Source organism: Oryctolagus cuniculus, chromosome 1 (assembly GCF_051225735.1).
Source record: "Oryctolagus cuniculus isolate XC-2025 breed Fujian yellow rabbit chromosome 1, ASM5122573v1, whole genome shotgun sequence".
Classification (NCBI taxonomy): domain Eukaryota; kingdom Metazoa; phylum Chordata; class Mammalia; order Lagomorpha; family Leporidae; genus Oryctolagus; species Oryctolagus cuniculus.
The window spans coordinates 19918329-19932494 of NC_142867.1; the positions used below are offsets into that span (position 1 = coordinate 19918329).

At 43.8% G+C, this 14166-nt stretch overlaps 1 protein-coding gene across 32 annotated transcripts in view; it reads left to right on the forward strand.

Moving 5' to 3' along the window:
- The window catches only part of PHF21A (PHD finger protein 21A), a 221043-nt gene that overhangs the window by 167551 nt on the left and 39326 nt on the right, over window positions 1–14166 (forward strand). For 31 of the 32 annotated variants that reach the window (XM_070071174.2, XM_070071251.2, XM_070071243.2 and 28 more), the window contains one exon: window positions 12370–12573. In XM_070071174.2, coding sequence (XP_069927275.1) covers window positions 12370–12573 — 204 coding nt within the window. Of the gene's footprint in view, window positions 1–8323; window positions 12574–14166 lie in introns of all 32 variants that reach the window. The other variant, XM_070071272.2, reaches the window with a different exon arrangement.

Genomic DNA, 14166 nt, shown 5'->3' on the forward strand with positions numbered 1-14166 from the left:
ACTGGCCCCTGTAGTATGTCTTGAAATCTGGTATTGTGATGCCTCCAGCTTTGTTTTTGTTCTATAAGATTGCTTTAGCTATTTGAGGTCCCCTGTGTTTCCATATTTTTTTTCCTATATCTGAGAAGAATGTCCTTGGTATTTTGATTGGTATCACATTGAATCTGTAAATTGCTTTTGGTAGTATGGACATTTTGATGATATTGATTCTTCCAATCCATGAACATGGAAGACTTTTCCATTTTTTGTGTCTTCTTTTCTTTCTTTAATGTTTTGTAATTCTCATCGTAGAGATCTTTGACATCCTTAATTAAATTTATTCCAAGATATTTGATTTTTTTGGTAACTGTTGTGAATGAGATTGATCTTAGAAGTTCTTTCTCAGCCGTGGCTGACTAAGGTTTAACTAGGTTCTTTTGGGGCTTCTAGCAGCCCTGTTGTACAGCTTACAGATGTGAGGGTTCCATATCCTTACCAGCAGGTCGATTAATAGTGTTGGGGGTTTGGGATAGGGTATAGAATGGTTTTCAGGATCTAGAATTCTTAAGCCTGACTCCACACATGATTTGAGACCTAGGTCAGATCACTTAACTGTACAGAGCCTTAGTGTTCTACCTGTAGGTTATATCTAGCTGATATTACTATTTGTTTTGAATAGTAGCCATTATAGACTTAACCAGCTACCACATTAGACTCTTTAGAAAAAAAAAAAAAAGGCAAGGAACAACTATAGTACGTTTTCAAAATGGAGCATTATTTAGAGCCTAAAAGAAAAGCATGAAATAGTGGGACAAGCATTTGGCTTAGTGACTGATTTACAGTTAAGAAGCTTGCATCCATATTAGAGTGCTTGATTTGAATCCCGGTTCTGCTTCTGATCTCAGCTTCTTGCTGACATACACCTGGGAGGCAGCAGGTGCAGCCTCATGTCGTTGGGTCCCTGCCACTCACTTGGGAGACCTACATTGAGTTCTTGGATCCCCGCTTCAGCATGGCCCAACCCTGGCCATCGTAGGTATTTGGAGACTAAACCAGTGAGTGGGATGTATATATGTGTCTCTCTCTTTTACTCTCTCTCCCTCTCACCCCCCCCCAAAAAAAAACTAATATTAGTCTAAGTTGAAATTAAAAAACAAGGGCCGGCGCCGTGGCTCAATAGGCTAATCCTCCGCCTTGCGGCGCCGGCACACCGGGTTCTAGTCCCGGTCCCAGTCAGGGCGCCAGATTCTGTCCCGGTTGCCCCTCTTCCAGGCCAGCTCTCTGCTATGGCCCGGGAGTGCAGTGGAGGATGGCCCAAGTCCTTGGGCCCTGCACCCGCATGGGAGACCAGGAAAAGTATCTGGCTCCTGGCTTCGGATCAGCGCAATGCGCCCACCGCAGCACGCCGGCCGCGGTGGCCATTGGAAGGTGAACCAATGGCAAAAGGAAGACCTTTCTTTCTGTCTCTCTCTCTCTCTCACTGTCCACTCTGCCTGTCAAAAAAGGAAGGAAGGAAGGAAGGAAGGAAGGAAGGGAGGGAGGGAGGGAGGGAGGGAGGGAGGGAGGGAGGGTCTATCACCTGCAGTGCTGGCCTCCCATATGGGCGCTGGTTCAAGTCCCAGCTGCTCTACTTCCTATCCAGCTCTCTGCTGTGGCCTGGGAAAGCAGTGGAAGATGGCCCAAGCCCTTGGGCCCCTGCACCCATGTGGGAGACCTGGAAGAAGCCTCTGGCTCCTGGCTTCGGATTGGTGCAGCTCCAGCCATTGCAACCAGTTGGGGAGTGAACCAGTGGATGGAAGACCTCTCTCTCTCTCTCTCTCTCTCTCTCTCTCTCTGTGTGTGTGTGTGTGTGTGTAACTCTTGACTTTCAAGTAAAATAAATAAATCTTAAAAAAAAAAAAAAAAGCATGCATTATTGAGCCATGAAAACACATAGAGGATCCTTACACTAAGAGAAAGAAGCCAATCTGGAAAGGCTACAGACGCATGATTCCAACTGTATGGCATTCTGGAAAGGCAAAGTTACAAAGACATTAAAAAAAAATGTTTGCCAGGGGTTGGGGGGTTAGAGAGAGGAATGACTATGCGGAATTTAGGATTTTTAGGGCAGTAAAATTATTCCGTTTGTTACATGTCATTATACATTTCTCCAAATCAATATGACGTATAGCACCATGAGTGAACCCTAATATGAATTACAGACTTTTGAGTGATAGTGATGTATAAATGTGGGTCATCTAAATGTGACATGTTCCACGTAGTGTGGCATGGTGGTAGTGGGAAGATGTGGAGGGGGCAGGCGCCCTGAGGGCAAGGGATACATGGGAACTTTCTATTCCTTCTCGTGAACCTAAAACTGTTCTAAAGAACAAAGTCTATTAAAAAGTACAAGGGCCAGATTTTACATACAGTACAGCACCCTTCTCTCTTTTAGCCCTACACCTCAGTGCTTCCGCTGTGTGCAGACTGGAGAACAGTGCAGGAAGAGAGTGCGCTAGCCCGTTAGTGCCAGGATGTGTGCTAGAGGAGGAGCGATCGTTCACCACTGTCCCTGTGGCCGTCCCTCCCTCAAACTCGGGGGTGTGCGTACGTGCATTCAAAGCCTCAATTACTTGTGTAGATTTGTGGATTGGATTTTGTGATTACCTGTGAAAAATGTTTTCCTTTACCCTTAAGATTAAATATAAATACTTCAATTTTTAACCGAATGTATTTTATTTGTTAGGAGATTATGCCTTCTTCTCTATTGCTGAACCTCTCTCTTTAATAAAATTTCTAGTACTGTCAACTTAAAGGAAAGCAAACTTGCTCTGAAATTCTGAAGGAGGAGTTCAGGTTTCTTCTGTCTCTGATGCAGAAAGCTCAGACTAAATATAGAGTAGTGCAAACCAACCTTTGCCACATGTCTTGGGAGATCCAGTCCTTGAAGGTAATTATCTGTCATTTTGGCAGTTAAATAAGTGATGGCACTGCCCCCTCCCTGTTGTAAGCAGGATCTTGTCATGACGAAAGTAAATTTGTGACATTGTCCATTTTTTCCTTTAAGTCATTGTAACAAATACTTGGTGATAAAGTCAATTACTGAAATTGTAAGTACTCATTTGTTAGCTTTTGAATCTTTAAAACCTATGTGTTTATGCTGTTACTGTAGATGATTAAAATTGTTTGTAAGTATCAAGAGTGTGATGGTCAGGATGTGCTTTTGTTAAAATAGTTTCCAATTAAAAATATCACTGTTTACTGATTTATGTCTGATTTATGTCTTTATCTAAATGTGAGTATAATATTACATTTTATCATAGAATATTTTCCACATGATATTTTGTTCTTCTAAGGAAAAAATCTATAAAATTGAGGATTGTTAAAAGGTATGCCAGAGAATAGCATTTGTTGCAACTGTTAAGACACCACTTGGGATGCCCACATCTTCCATTGGAGTGCCTGGATTCAAGTCCTGGCTCCACTTCCCATCCAGCTTCCTGCTGATGTCCTGGGAAGGCAGAAGTGGGGCCCTGCCTCCCACACAGGAGACTCAGATTGAGTTCCTGGCTTCAGTCTGGCTCAGTCCTGGCTGTTGTAGGCATTTGGGGAGTTAACCAGTGGATGGAAGATCTCTGTAGCTCAAATAAAATACAATTAAAATTAAAAAAATTTTGAAAGCATGTTTAATATGGTAACTAAGACCAGATAGCATACCTGAAAGAGAAAGAACAAGGACACAGAGAAAGGTTTTCTGTTCCAATGTTCAAGATTAGCATACAGACCTTGGTCCTGGCCGTGACCCAAGAATCAGGGGTATGAGATAGAAACATGAGGAGACTTCAAAAACAAGTTCATGGCAAATGGAATTTTAAAAAAATCTTTACCTTTGGAAGTGATCTGTCCATGTCTTAATGGGTGTATTCTTTATAGAGTTTGGTTAAATCTATTTAACTCTTCTCCTTCTGCTTCTGTCTTGTGTTTCTGTGAGAAGGGGGCTTCTTCCCTTCTCTCAGGTAGTACCCGGGGCGTGGAGTAGGCGAACAGTCTGTCTGATCTGCACAGTGTCATAAACTGATGGAGGCTTTGCATGGTTCCTGCTTTCCCCTTCTCCCGTTGCAGGATCGCCACTGTGCCTCAAGTGTATACTCATACCCAGCTTGTCAGGGAGCCACTGCGCAGCCATCTCCAGTCGTAACTGTTTTGTGTGGAAGACCACTGCAGCTCCAGGGCAGAGGGCTGAGTTTCTGTGCTGTGTGTACACACTGCACATCCTCTGCTATTAGCAAGACAGGGCTGCCTTTTACACTGTGGACCAGTGCCATGGCATGAGGGATGACAGCCTGGTGGTATGGGCAGTGGTGCCCTGTAAACAGGGTAAACAGGTAGTTAGAGAAAGACACACATTTTGCTTAACTGAAACTCCATTTGTGTCTCACTGTGGTTCAAACACAATGATTCGAGTACTTTCTTATGCTCACAGACAGCTAAATTGTGCAGATTGCGAATGATTCTTGCTTTTTGTCCTCATTACTGTGGCTGAGGCCTTTGCTGTGGGTGAGCTTACATTTACACTGGACATCCAGTTTAGGCATTCACAGTTATGACCCTGAACCACTATGGAGGTCTAAGAAGTCCAGACTGTATGTTGACTTCTACACAGTGACATTTTCCTGGCAGTGTCTAATTTCTGAAATGAAAGGCAACAGGTAGAGTTTGCTTTCTTTCTTTCTTTTCTTTTTTTTTTTTTTTTTTTTGAGATTTATTTATCCATGTGAAAGGCAGAGTTGCAGAGAGGCAGAAGCAGAGAGAGAAGTCTTCTATCCACTGGCTCACTCTCCAAATGCTGCAATGGCCAGAGCTGCACCAATCCAAAGCTGGGAGCCAAGAGCTTCTTCCAGGTCTCCCTGTGGGTGCAGGGGCCCAAGGACCTGGGCCATCTTCTGCTGCTTTTCCAGGCCATAGCAGAGAACTAGATCAGAAGTGGAGCAGCTAGGACTCGAACTGGCGCCCATATGGGATGCCAGCACTGCATGCCTTACCTGCTACACCACAGCGCCAGCCCTAAGTTTGCTTTCTTAATACTATACTTTTTTGGGCCATTCTCATTGAAAAAGAACCCACAAAACCAAGCCGAGTTTGAATTAACACTAAAATGTTTGGTTTGGTATTAAAAATCAGGTGATGGGAGCAGATATTTGGCTTAGTGGTTAAGATGCTAGTTCATACACCCACATCCCTTATCAGAGTGCCTAGGTTTGATTCTCAGCTCTGGCTCAGAATTCCAGCTTCCTGCTAATGCACACCTAAGGAGGCAGCAGGTGATGGTTCAAGTAGCTGAGCCCCTGCCACTCACATGGGAGACCTGGATTGATCCTAGCTTCCCCCTGGCTGTTGCAGGCATTTGGAAAGTAAACCAGTCAATGGAGTTCTTTCTGTCTCTGTCTGTCTCTGCCTTTTAAATAAATAAATAACTTTTAAACATCAAGTGATTGAAATATAATTGACATTGAAAATAAAGGTAATATTTGTTATCTGCTGCTGTGAATCAAAAATTCATTCTAGGCAAACTGTATTACACTTTGGTTACTCTCCCTTGTTATCACATTGTCCTTAATAGTTTCCTTAGCACTCCCTACCACAAATTCATTTGATCCTTAACATTTTTCTGAAGCAAAGAGGACAGTACTTTACAGCTACTGCTTCAAAGGTGGAGAACATAAGTGTAAGCCAACTGGCTCCTAGCTTTGACCACCTCGATCTTTCATTTCCAACAGCCAGCTTTCCCAGCACGCAGGGCTCTCTGTCATTCCGTCTGTGTGTACTGTTTTGCCCCAGTGTCTTTCTGTATTGCATGCTGGGATCTGCATTTCCCCACTGGTCACATCTCAATAGCTACACTCTCATTTAATGCAAATTAAAGACAGCTCCAGATTCTTAGAAGAGCCCCTAGATTTAGGCAGAGTTTGAGAATAACAATACTAGCAGTAGTTTTATCTTCCTATGTAGCAAGTTGGGGGAGGGGAGGGTGAGGCTGGGTTCACCTATCAGAGCATGAATGAACTAAATAAGAAAAACATAAACTTAATTTCAGGCTAGCAAATCAAATGTCTAAAAGCCTGTAGAGGTGGACTATAAAGCTCACTGATAACCAAAAGTTCTAACTGTGGATCCATTGATGCTAATACTTGTGTGTGCATGTGTGTGTGTGTGTGTCTGTGTGCTGAAGGAAGGATAAACTCTGAAGTATCGGTTCTAATTAAAAAGCTAAGTCAAAGTTGAATCAATACAATGACATGTGTGTTCTCTACCATCTAGTAAACATCCATGCAGAGAATTTTGAGATTTACTGGGGAAAAAAAATTTTTTTTGATAATGTGAACTGCTGCTGCTCCTTAATTCATTTATGTTGTCCCATAAAATTTCCATAACACCTTGCAGAACTAAAATAATTATGTGTCCCCGGGTCTCAAAATTGGGATACAAGCCCTCTTTGGAAGACAGCATGTCCAGTTCACTGTATTAGATGTGTTTATAAAAACTGCTTCTGTCAAATAAGTGGTATCTCAAAAGGATAAATCCCTTTTTAAAAGGTTGAAAAACAGATAGAAGATATTTATCTAATTCTGACTCCAAAACTGAGTCTCAGAGGGAAAATCTTCTAGTATTTTACAGATGGAATGTGTCATAATTTTCAGCTAAGTATGTTTTTATAGCGGCTGCCACCAGTCCTCCTCCTCCTCTCTCAGAATTCTGTCCTGTGTCCTCTGCAACGTTCTCTCCAATAGCTTATTTGGAATTTTATTTAATGTGTATGGGGAGTAGTTTATTGCTTTTCCTGTGTTTTTGTCCATGAAGTGGTGGAGTCTTCACTTAGTTTTCCACTTTCTACCAGTGGTTCCTTTCACCCTGTGCTGTAATTCTGTCACTGAAGTTGTGCCAGTATGCTGTTCGGTAGAAGGTAACTGTGATACCTTCTCAAACCTCCTGTCTTTCCTGCCTCCTCAGTGTTGGTAAATATTGGGGTTTCTTGCAAATGCAGTGGTTGCTTCAGTTGAGTAGTAGAAAGGTTTGTCTCTCTTTGAGTAGATCCTGATTTTTATCAACAGATATCAATCTCTCCAAGGTTACTTTCTCTGCACATGTAAAATAGAGTAGCCAGCCGTTTGTAGCAGTGGGCAATTCTAGAGACCCTAGAAAGATTTTTCACTGCATTTTTATTGTGAATATGAGTAAGAGTTGTTCTTTTTTCTTTTTTGAAAAAAGCATTTATTTATTTATTTATTTATTTATTAAAGTCAGAATTAGAGAGAGAGAGAGAGAATCTTCCGTCCACTGGTTCACTTCCCAGTTGGCCGCAACAGTCAGGGCTGGGCCTGGGTCTCCCTTGTGGATACAGGGGCCCGAGCACTTGGGCCATCTTCTGTTGCCTTCCCAGGCATATTATCAGGGAGCTAGATCAAAAGTGGAGAAGTCAGGACTCAAACCACCGCGCATATGGGATGTTGGTGCTACAGAAGGCAGCTTAACCTGCACCACAGCGCCAGCCCAAGGAGAGAGAGAGAGGTCTTCCATCCACTGGTTCGCTCCCCAATTGGCCACAGTGGCTGGAGCTGCACCAACCCGAAGCCAGGAGCCAGGAGCTTCTTCCACGTTTCCCACATGGGTGCAGGAGCCCAGGGACTTGGGCCATCTTCTACTGCTTTCCCAGGCCACAGCAGAGAGCTGGGTTGGAAGTGGATCAGCGGGGACTTGTCCATATGGGATGCCAGCACTGAAGGCTGTGGTTTTACCCCTTTGCCACAGCACTGGTCCTCCAAGAGTCATTTTTGACTTTGTGGACTTTTGGAGAGGTACAAGTCTCCATCACCCTGTGGTATGAAGGTTAGGGTTATATTTTCAGATTGTTGATTTGTGGAGGAAAAAATGATGAATTTTACCATGCTGTGTTAAGAAGATATCTTGAGTGGATGTGGCCCTGTCATAACTGATACAAAAACAGATGCTGCTGTAGAGAGCACAGCTGAGTGAGGTGACTGCCCGTGTGGCAAAGCAGCAGACATGCAGCAGGACCCCGTGGCTGCAGTGCCTTCTGAGAGAACTCTGTAGAATGACTCTGATCGTTTGCCTGGAAAAACAAGCTGGTGCTTGACTGGAGGGACAGCGTGCCTTCCATCTCTGTCTCCTTCTTATGGTGACGAAGGCCCTCGAACCTCCACTGATTTAGTGGAAAACAAACCCGATTTTCTGTTGCACTGGACCCGTAAATTCTCTTTTTTTCTCAGGATCTGTCTTGTTGTCATGTGAACATGTTGATAGTATCGCTGAATGTCACAATATTGATCACTGTGACTACCTGTCTCAGGAGCTGTGACTTGAAGCGTCAGAGGCTCTGTGAACTCTTCTGCCTGAACAAGCCCTGATGAAACCCGGTGATGCGAACGTCAAGGGAATCTGAGGCGGGTATCACATGCCAGGCTGTGGCGCATTCTTGACAGATGGATTGAAGGGGGCGGTGCTAGCCCCTCTGGAGGCCAGCCACGTGGCCTGTTGTTCATAGGGAAAACGTTAAGTAGAAAAGATGATACAGGATTCACTCCCCCCTTTCCAGAATTCATTTTCGTTTCTTCATCTGCCCTCTGTTTTAACTGTGGATGAAGAATGACTGGTTTGTGAAATTTAACCTTTTCTCAAAGCTTCAGGATAGTGTTCTAAGATAATTAGCTGCTTTTAAAGCTCTCTCTGATATGTAAATACATTGAAAATCTGAAATTGTTTATGGTAGTGCAGTTTCATTAATGGCCAACAGAAGTCAAGATTTCTTTGTTCATAACACATAACAGTAAAACTATAGGCTCACCTCCTTTGTAATGAGAAGCTATCCTTTGTGCAGAGGCCACTGAGAACTTCGCTGATTCACAGCTAGGATTTATAACACACGAGTATCATAGCCGCATTCCCTGGCTGCCACCCGGAACAGGTGCTGACCTAGATCAGGAGCCCACTGAGGTGAAGCGAATGCTGTGCTCACCAGAGCTGCAAGGCTGACCTGGAACAAGGCTGGGCTGCGGGGCTCAGAAAAGCCTGCTCAGGGCCTACTCACACGCACAGCAGCACTCCCGAGAGTGTGCAGGGGTTCCTGCGAGGAGCCCGCCGTCAGGTTCCAAGCTCAGTTGTGTGTATTTAAGTGGCAGAAAGCACAGCGTTTCCCCAAACCTTGATTTTGAGAAAAGTTCACAGAGGAACACAACTACACGCTTAGTATTCTTCTGATCTCCTGATGAACACAGCAAGGGGCGAGAGGCCATGCGTTTCCGAGCAGCTCTTTGAAATACCAGAGCCGTCCTGTAAAGAAGACTTTACCCAGCTCACGTGATCTGACCTGGGTCCATCTGCACAATGCTTTCTCCTCTTTCTCTTTCTCCTCCTTTCAAGGACTAATGTAAGTTTCAAGTATTTTGATCCTGCTTTCCCTCGAAGTACCCCCCCCCCCCCCCCCAGGCTTCTGCAGCTTTGTTTCAGGCCCTGGGGAAGGAACCGTAGTGAATGCAGAGTGACTCACTTGGCACCCACTCTGGCTGTGATTGGCCAGCACCTTGCTCTGGCCATATGGCTGGGGAGCACTGTAGCCTGCAGCCCCTTCTAGCTCTTTGCCCTGCCACTCCCTGCGGTTACCCTGACACTGGGAGCAGGTTCCCGGCTCTGTCTTGCTTCTGGTTTGCTTCAGTGAGGCAGCAAGGGCAGAGTTCACTGTATTTCCTAAGGATGGTTATGGAGGAGAAAAGCTCTCTTTCCTTTTGCACCTCGTGTAGTACTTACTTAGTTTCCTGTGCTGTTTTGTCCACAGTGTGTTTTTTGGCAGATGTCCCATTTCTGCGGGATTCTTTCCTCCAGGTTCCCCCCGCCCCTCCCTGATTGGAGCTGTATTCTGGAAGAGTTCTTGGAGTCCCTTTCTCTGCCTGCTGATGCTGCACTTTAGCTTATTCACTAATAGATTGATGTCTGGTGGGGAGAAAGACGGAAAGTGCCTCTACATAATTATTTAATTTTAAATGGATAGATGTTCTGACAGTCACCACGCAACAAAATCCACATGTGATACTCAAGATTGTCTGCAGCACTCGCGCCAATTCTTCCTCCTCTTACCAGTCACAGTGGCTCATTACTCTACCTCCTACACTTGAGAAATAGAATTTGGAAGATTTGAAAATCAATTTGTAAAGTCCTTGGGTATTTTATTAATTTGTATTTTTATTATTCAGTTGATGGTCTCTGCAAAGACTTTGGACCCTATATTCTTTTTTTTTTTTTATTTCAAGTGTTTACTCAGTAGTACTAGCAGAGTATACCATATAGCAGAATTGGTTTTCCTCTGGAGATTGGCCTTTGTGTGATATTTTCTTTGTCTATCTGGAGTCAGTAATAAATATCTCTCAAGAATGAATTTTGGAGGCTGGTGATGTGGTGTAGCAGGTAAAGCCACCGCCTGCAGTGCTGGCATCCCATTTAGGTGCCAGTTCAAGACCTGGCTGCTCCACTTCAGATCCAGCTCTCTGCTATGGCCTGGGAAGGCGGCGGAAGATGGCCCAAGTCCTTGAGCCCCTGTACCCACGTGGGAGACCTGGAAGAAGTTCCTGGCTCCTGGCTTCGAACTGACCCAGCTCTGGCCATTGTGGCCATTTGGAAAGTGGACCAGCGGATAGAAGACCTCTCTCTACCTCTCCTTTTCTCTCTCTCTAACTCTGCCTTTCAAATAAAATAAATAAATATAAAAAAATGAATTTTGTATTGTCATGAAAGTTTACAAATGTATTTTGTAAGTAATATTAAGCACGTAGCCTACAGGTTCGGATTCTTCAGAGAGCGTGGTGATGCAGTTGGCTGGAGGCGTCAGTGAGGATTTGAAGATTAACACGGCACCAGGCTCCAGTGAGCCCCTATTTAAATTCCTCTACTAGGAAGTGGTGATCTGCCTTTGTCTGATGCACGGATTAGAAAGTGGATGAGGAGGGCTGCCTGTCCCTTCTGCCCCTGCCTGGTGCCAGGGGGAGGAGATGCTCTCCCAGCCGTTTGCTAGTCATGGGTGCCTTCACTTTCTGTGCTGTGTGACTGGAACAGAGACAGCAAGCAGATAGCTGAGCAAAAAAGGACCTGCCTTTAAGGGGCTTACGTTCTCTTCTGTTGGAATGTATTATTCTAGTGATACAAGTGACCCAAGCACTTTGTTCTTGTGTTTGAGCAAGGTCTAGAAAGTTCAAGAAACCTTAGCTTTTTTAAAAAAAAAAAAAAGATTTTTATTTATTTATTTGAGAGGTAGAGTTACAAACAGTGAGAGGGAGACACAGAGAGAAAGGTCTTCCATCTGTTGGTTCTCTCCCAAATGGCCGCAATGGCCGGAGCTGCGCCGATCCAAAGCCAGGAGCTGGGTGCTTCCTCCAGGTCTCCCACATGGGTGCAGGGGCCCAAGAACTTGGGCCATCTTCTACTGCTTTCCCAGGCCACAGCAGAGAGCTGGATTGGAAGAGGAGCAGCTGGGACTAGAACTGGCACCCATATGGGATGCCGGCGCTGCAGGCGAAAGATTAACCTATTGCACCATGGCACCAGCCCCAAGAAACCTTAGCTTTTAATTTTCACCTATGTAACTGAATCCCTGTTCTTTCTAAATAAATGTATGTATTTCTATGGATCCTGTTCTACTTGTGAGTTACACATTTCAGTAATTTATAAAGTCTTATATATTAATCCTGCCATTGGGATCAAGGTTTGTTTAAAATCTGTTTAATGTTTTAAACTGGGGTAGATACATGATGTTTGATTCATAAAAATTAGTATGGCTGGTGTCTTTGTTGTCAGATACAAAATAATAATAATAATAATAGTCAACAATGTGTCAATCCTGGTCTGAGAATGTTTCATTTATTAGGTCCTTTGGATCGCATAAGAGTATTAAGGGTACTATTAATCACCTCATTATGGGACAGAATATTGTGGCACAGGTAGTTAAAAACCTGCCCAACATCATATAGCTAGCTGGTGAGTAGCGAAGCTGAAACTTAAGTTGGAGAAGTTTGGCTCTGAAGCTGGGCTCTCTGCTGCTGTGCTAAAGTGATCTTCCAGTCCAGCACACAAAGCTAACGCATCTAGAAATCTGAGCTCTGCTCAATGGGCTTTATTCACTTTTCTTACATCTGTGTGCCTTGGTTTCTCTTTATATATAAAATATTTTGTACACCGTCAGTTTCATATTCACAGTACTATCTGTTGAGTACATTGAACTCCTCTTGTATAGAATGTGTGTAAATTTTAGACATAGCAGGTTTAGATGAAACTAGTTAGAGAAAAGGTATTAGAGAAGTCTAATTTCCATGCAGCTAATACATTTCACTTCTTTTTGTTCTCATTTGGTAGAAAAGAGTAGTTGAACAGCTACGGAAGAACTTGATAGTAAAACAAGAACAACCGGACAAGTTCCAGATCCAGCCATTGCCACAGCCTGAAAACAAGCTGCAGGCAGCACAGCAGCCACCACTCCAGCTACAGCCGCCGCAGCAGCACCACCACCACCACGGCCAGCAGGCGGCTGCGCCCTCCCCCAGCTTGACTGCTTCCCAGGTACGGCGGGGCTGATGCCGCAGGCCTTGTGGACCACAGAGACTGATGGTTGCTTCATTCGTGAGAAGTGCTGGGACAGTTGTCTCTCTTTGCAGATGCAAACAAATAGTGATAATGGCCAATCATGTGCCAATCTCAGTTATTGGTCCAGTAGTCCAGGGCCCTGTTTCAGACTGCAGGAGCTCATAGCACTAACAGAAGTTATCTTGGTTACGGTTTTGTACTATAACTTGGGGGAGGATCACTTGAAATTCCTTGGCAGAAGGAAATAGCAAACGTTGAACGATTTCTCACCTTTCCAAAGAAAGGGGAAAGATGATGTCTTCTGTACATTACATCAGAATTAAAGTCTTATCTTGAATTTCTAGAGGTGTTTATTTGCAAAACATTCTAAAAGTTTGTGTGATTTTATGTCTTTTAGAGTTGTTTTATAACAAAGATCCCTTTAAGATTCTGTTGAAAGCTATGGGTACATGTTCGTACTTACTATACTCATTATTGCACGTTTCAGAGTCTTTGGCATCTTCTGAAACCTAAACATGGACACCTCTCACTCACCAACACCAAGTCTCACTGTGTCTTGACACTTGATCTTAGCCAAAAGGCAGAGACGTGACTATCACTGTGTCTTTAGAGTGAGAGGAAAGATGTGCTTCACTGTTTGTAGACATCAGGATGGTCCATGTACAGCACTGTGGAAGTGAATGACTTGTTTATAATATACTAAAGTTAGCTAACCTCTAGTAGAGGTTACTGTGTATTGGCACTCTTCAGAGTGCGTATGTAATGGGCATATGTCTTGCCCTAAGCCCATGAGGATGACACTGTTATTGTCATCTTTATTTTCTAGAAGAGAAAACTTAAGGCACAAAGAGGTTAAGTAATTTACCTGAGATGATGTAGATATTCTGTGATGGAACCAAATTTGAATTCAGATGTTCTGGCTGAAGTGTGTCCATTCATCTGCTCTCTATTGCCATACAATGCCAGGATGCCTATACCATGTGAAACCAGAGAAGCAAAAAGAAAAACCATGTTGTAAAGCAGATTGCTAGAGCAGCCTATGTAATTTTTACCCTAATCTTTTCCCCCCAAGAATATTTGGAAATTAGGCATTTAAAATTGACTTTAAAAATTCCCTGGTCAGGACTGGTATTGCTTCTGAAAGATTACAGGAATACTTTTTAAAAAAATTAATTAATGTGTTTGAAAGAAAGAAAGGGAGCGACGGAGATTTTCCCCCTGCTGATTCACTCCCCAAGTGGCTGCAACAGCCAGGGCTGGGCCAGGCCAAAGCCAGGAGCTTCACTGGGACCTCCCCATGGGTGGCAGGGGCCCAAAACCTTGAGTTGTCTTTTGCTGCTTTTCCCAGGCCATGAGCAGGGAGCTGGATTGAAAGTGGAACACCTAGTTACACGAACCAGCACCCATGGCTTTACTTGCTACACCAAAACACCAGCCCCAGGGTTGCTTTTCTTAGACTTTTAAACAGGATTGGATTAGGTTATTCTCTTTGCAAATTGTGGATTAATGAGAAAGTGTGCCCATGGAAGGAATAATAGTTGTCATGTACTTGTAATAGCTGTTTCTTTC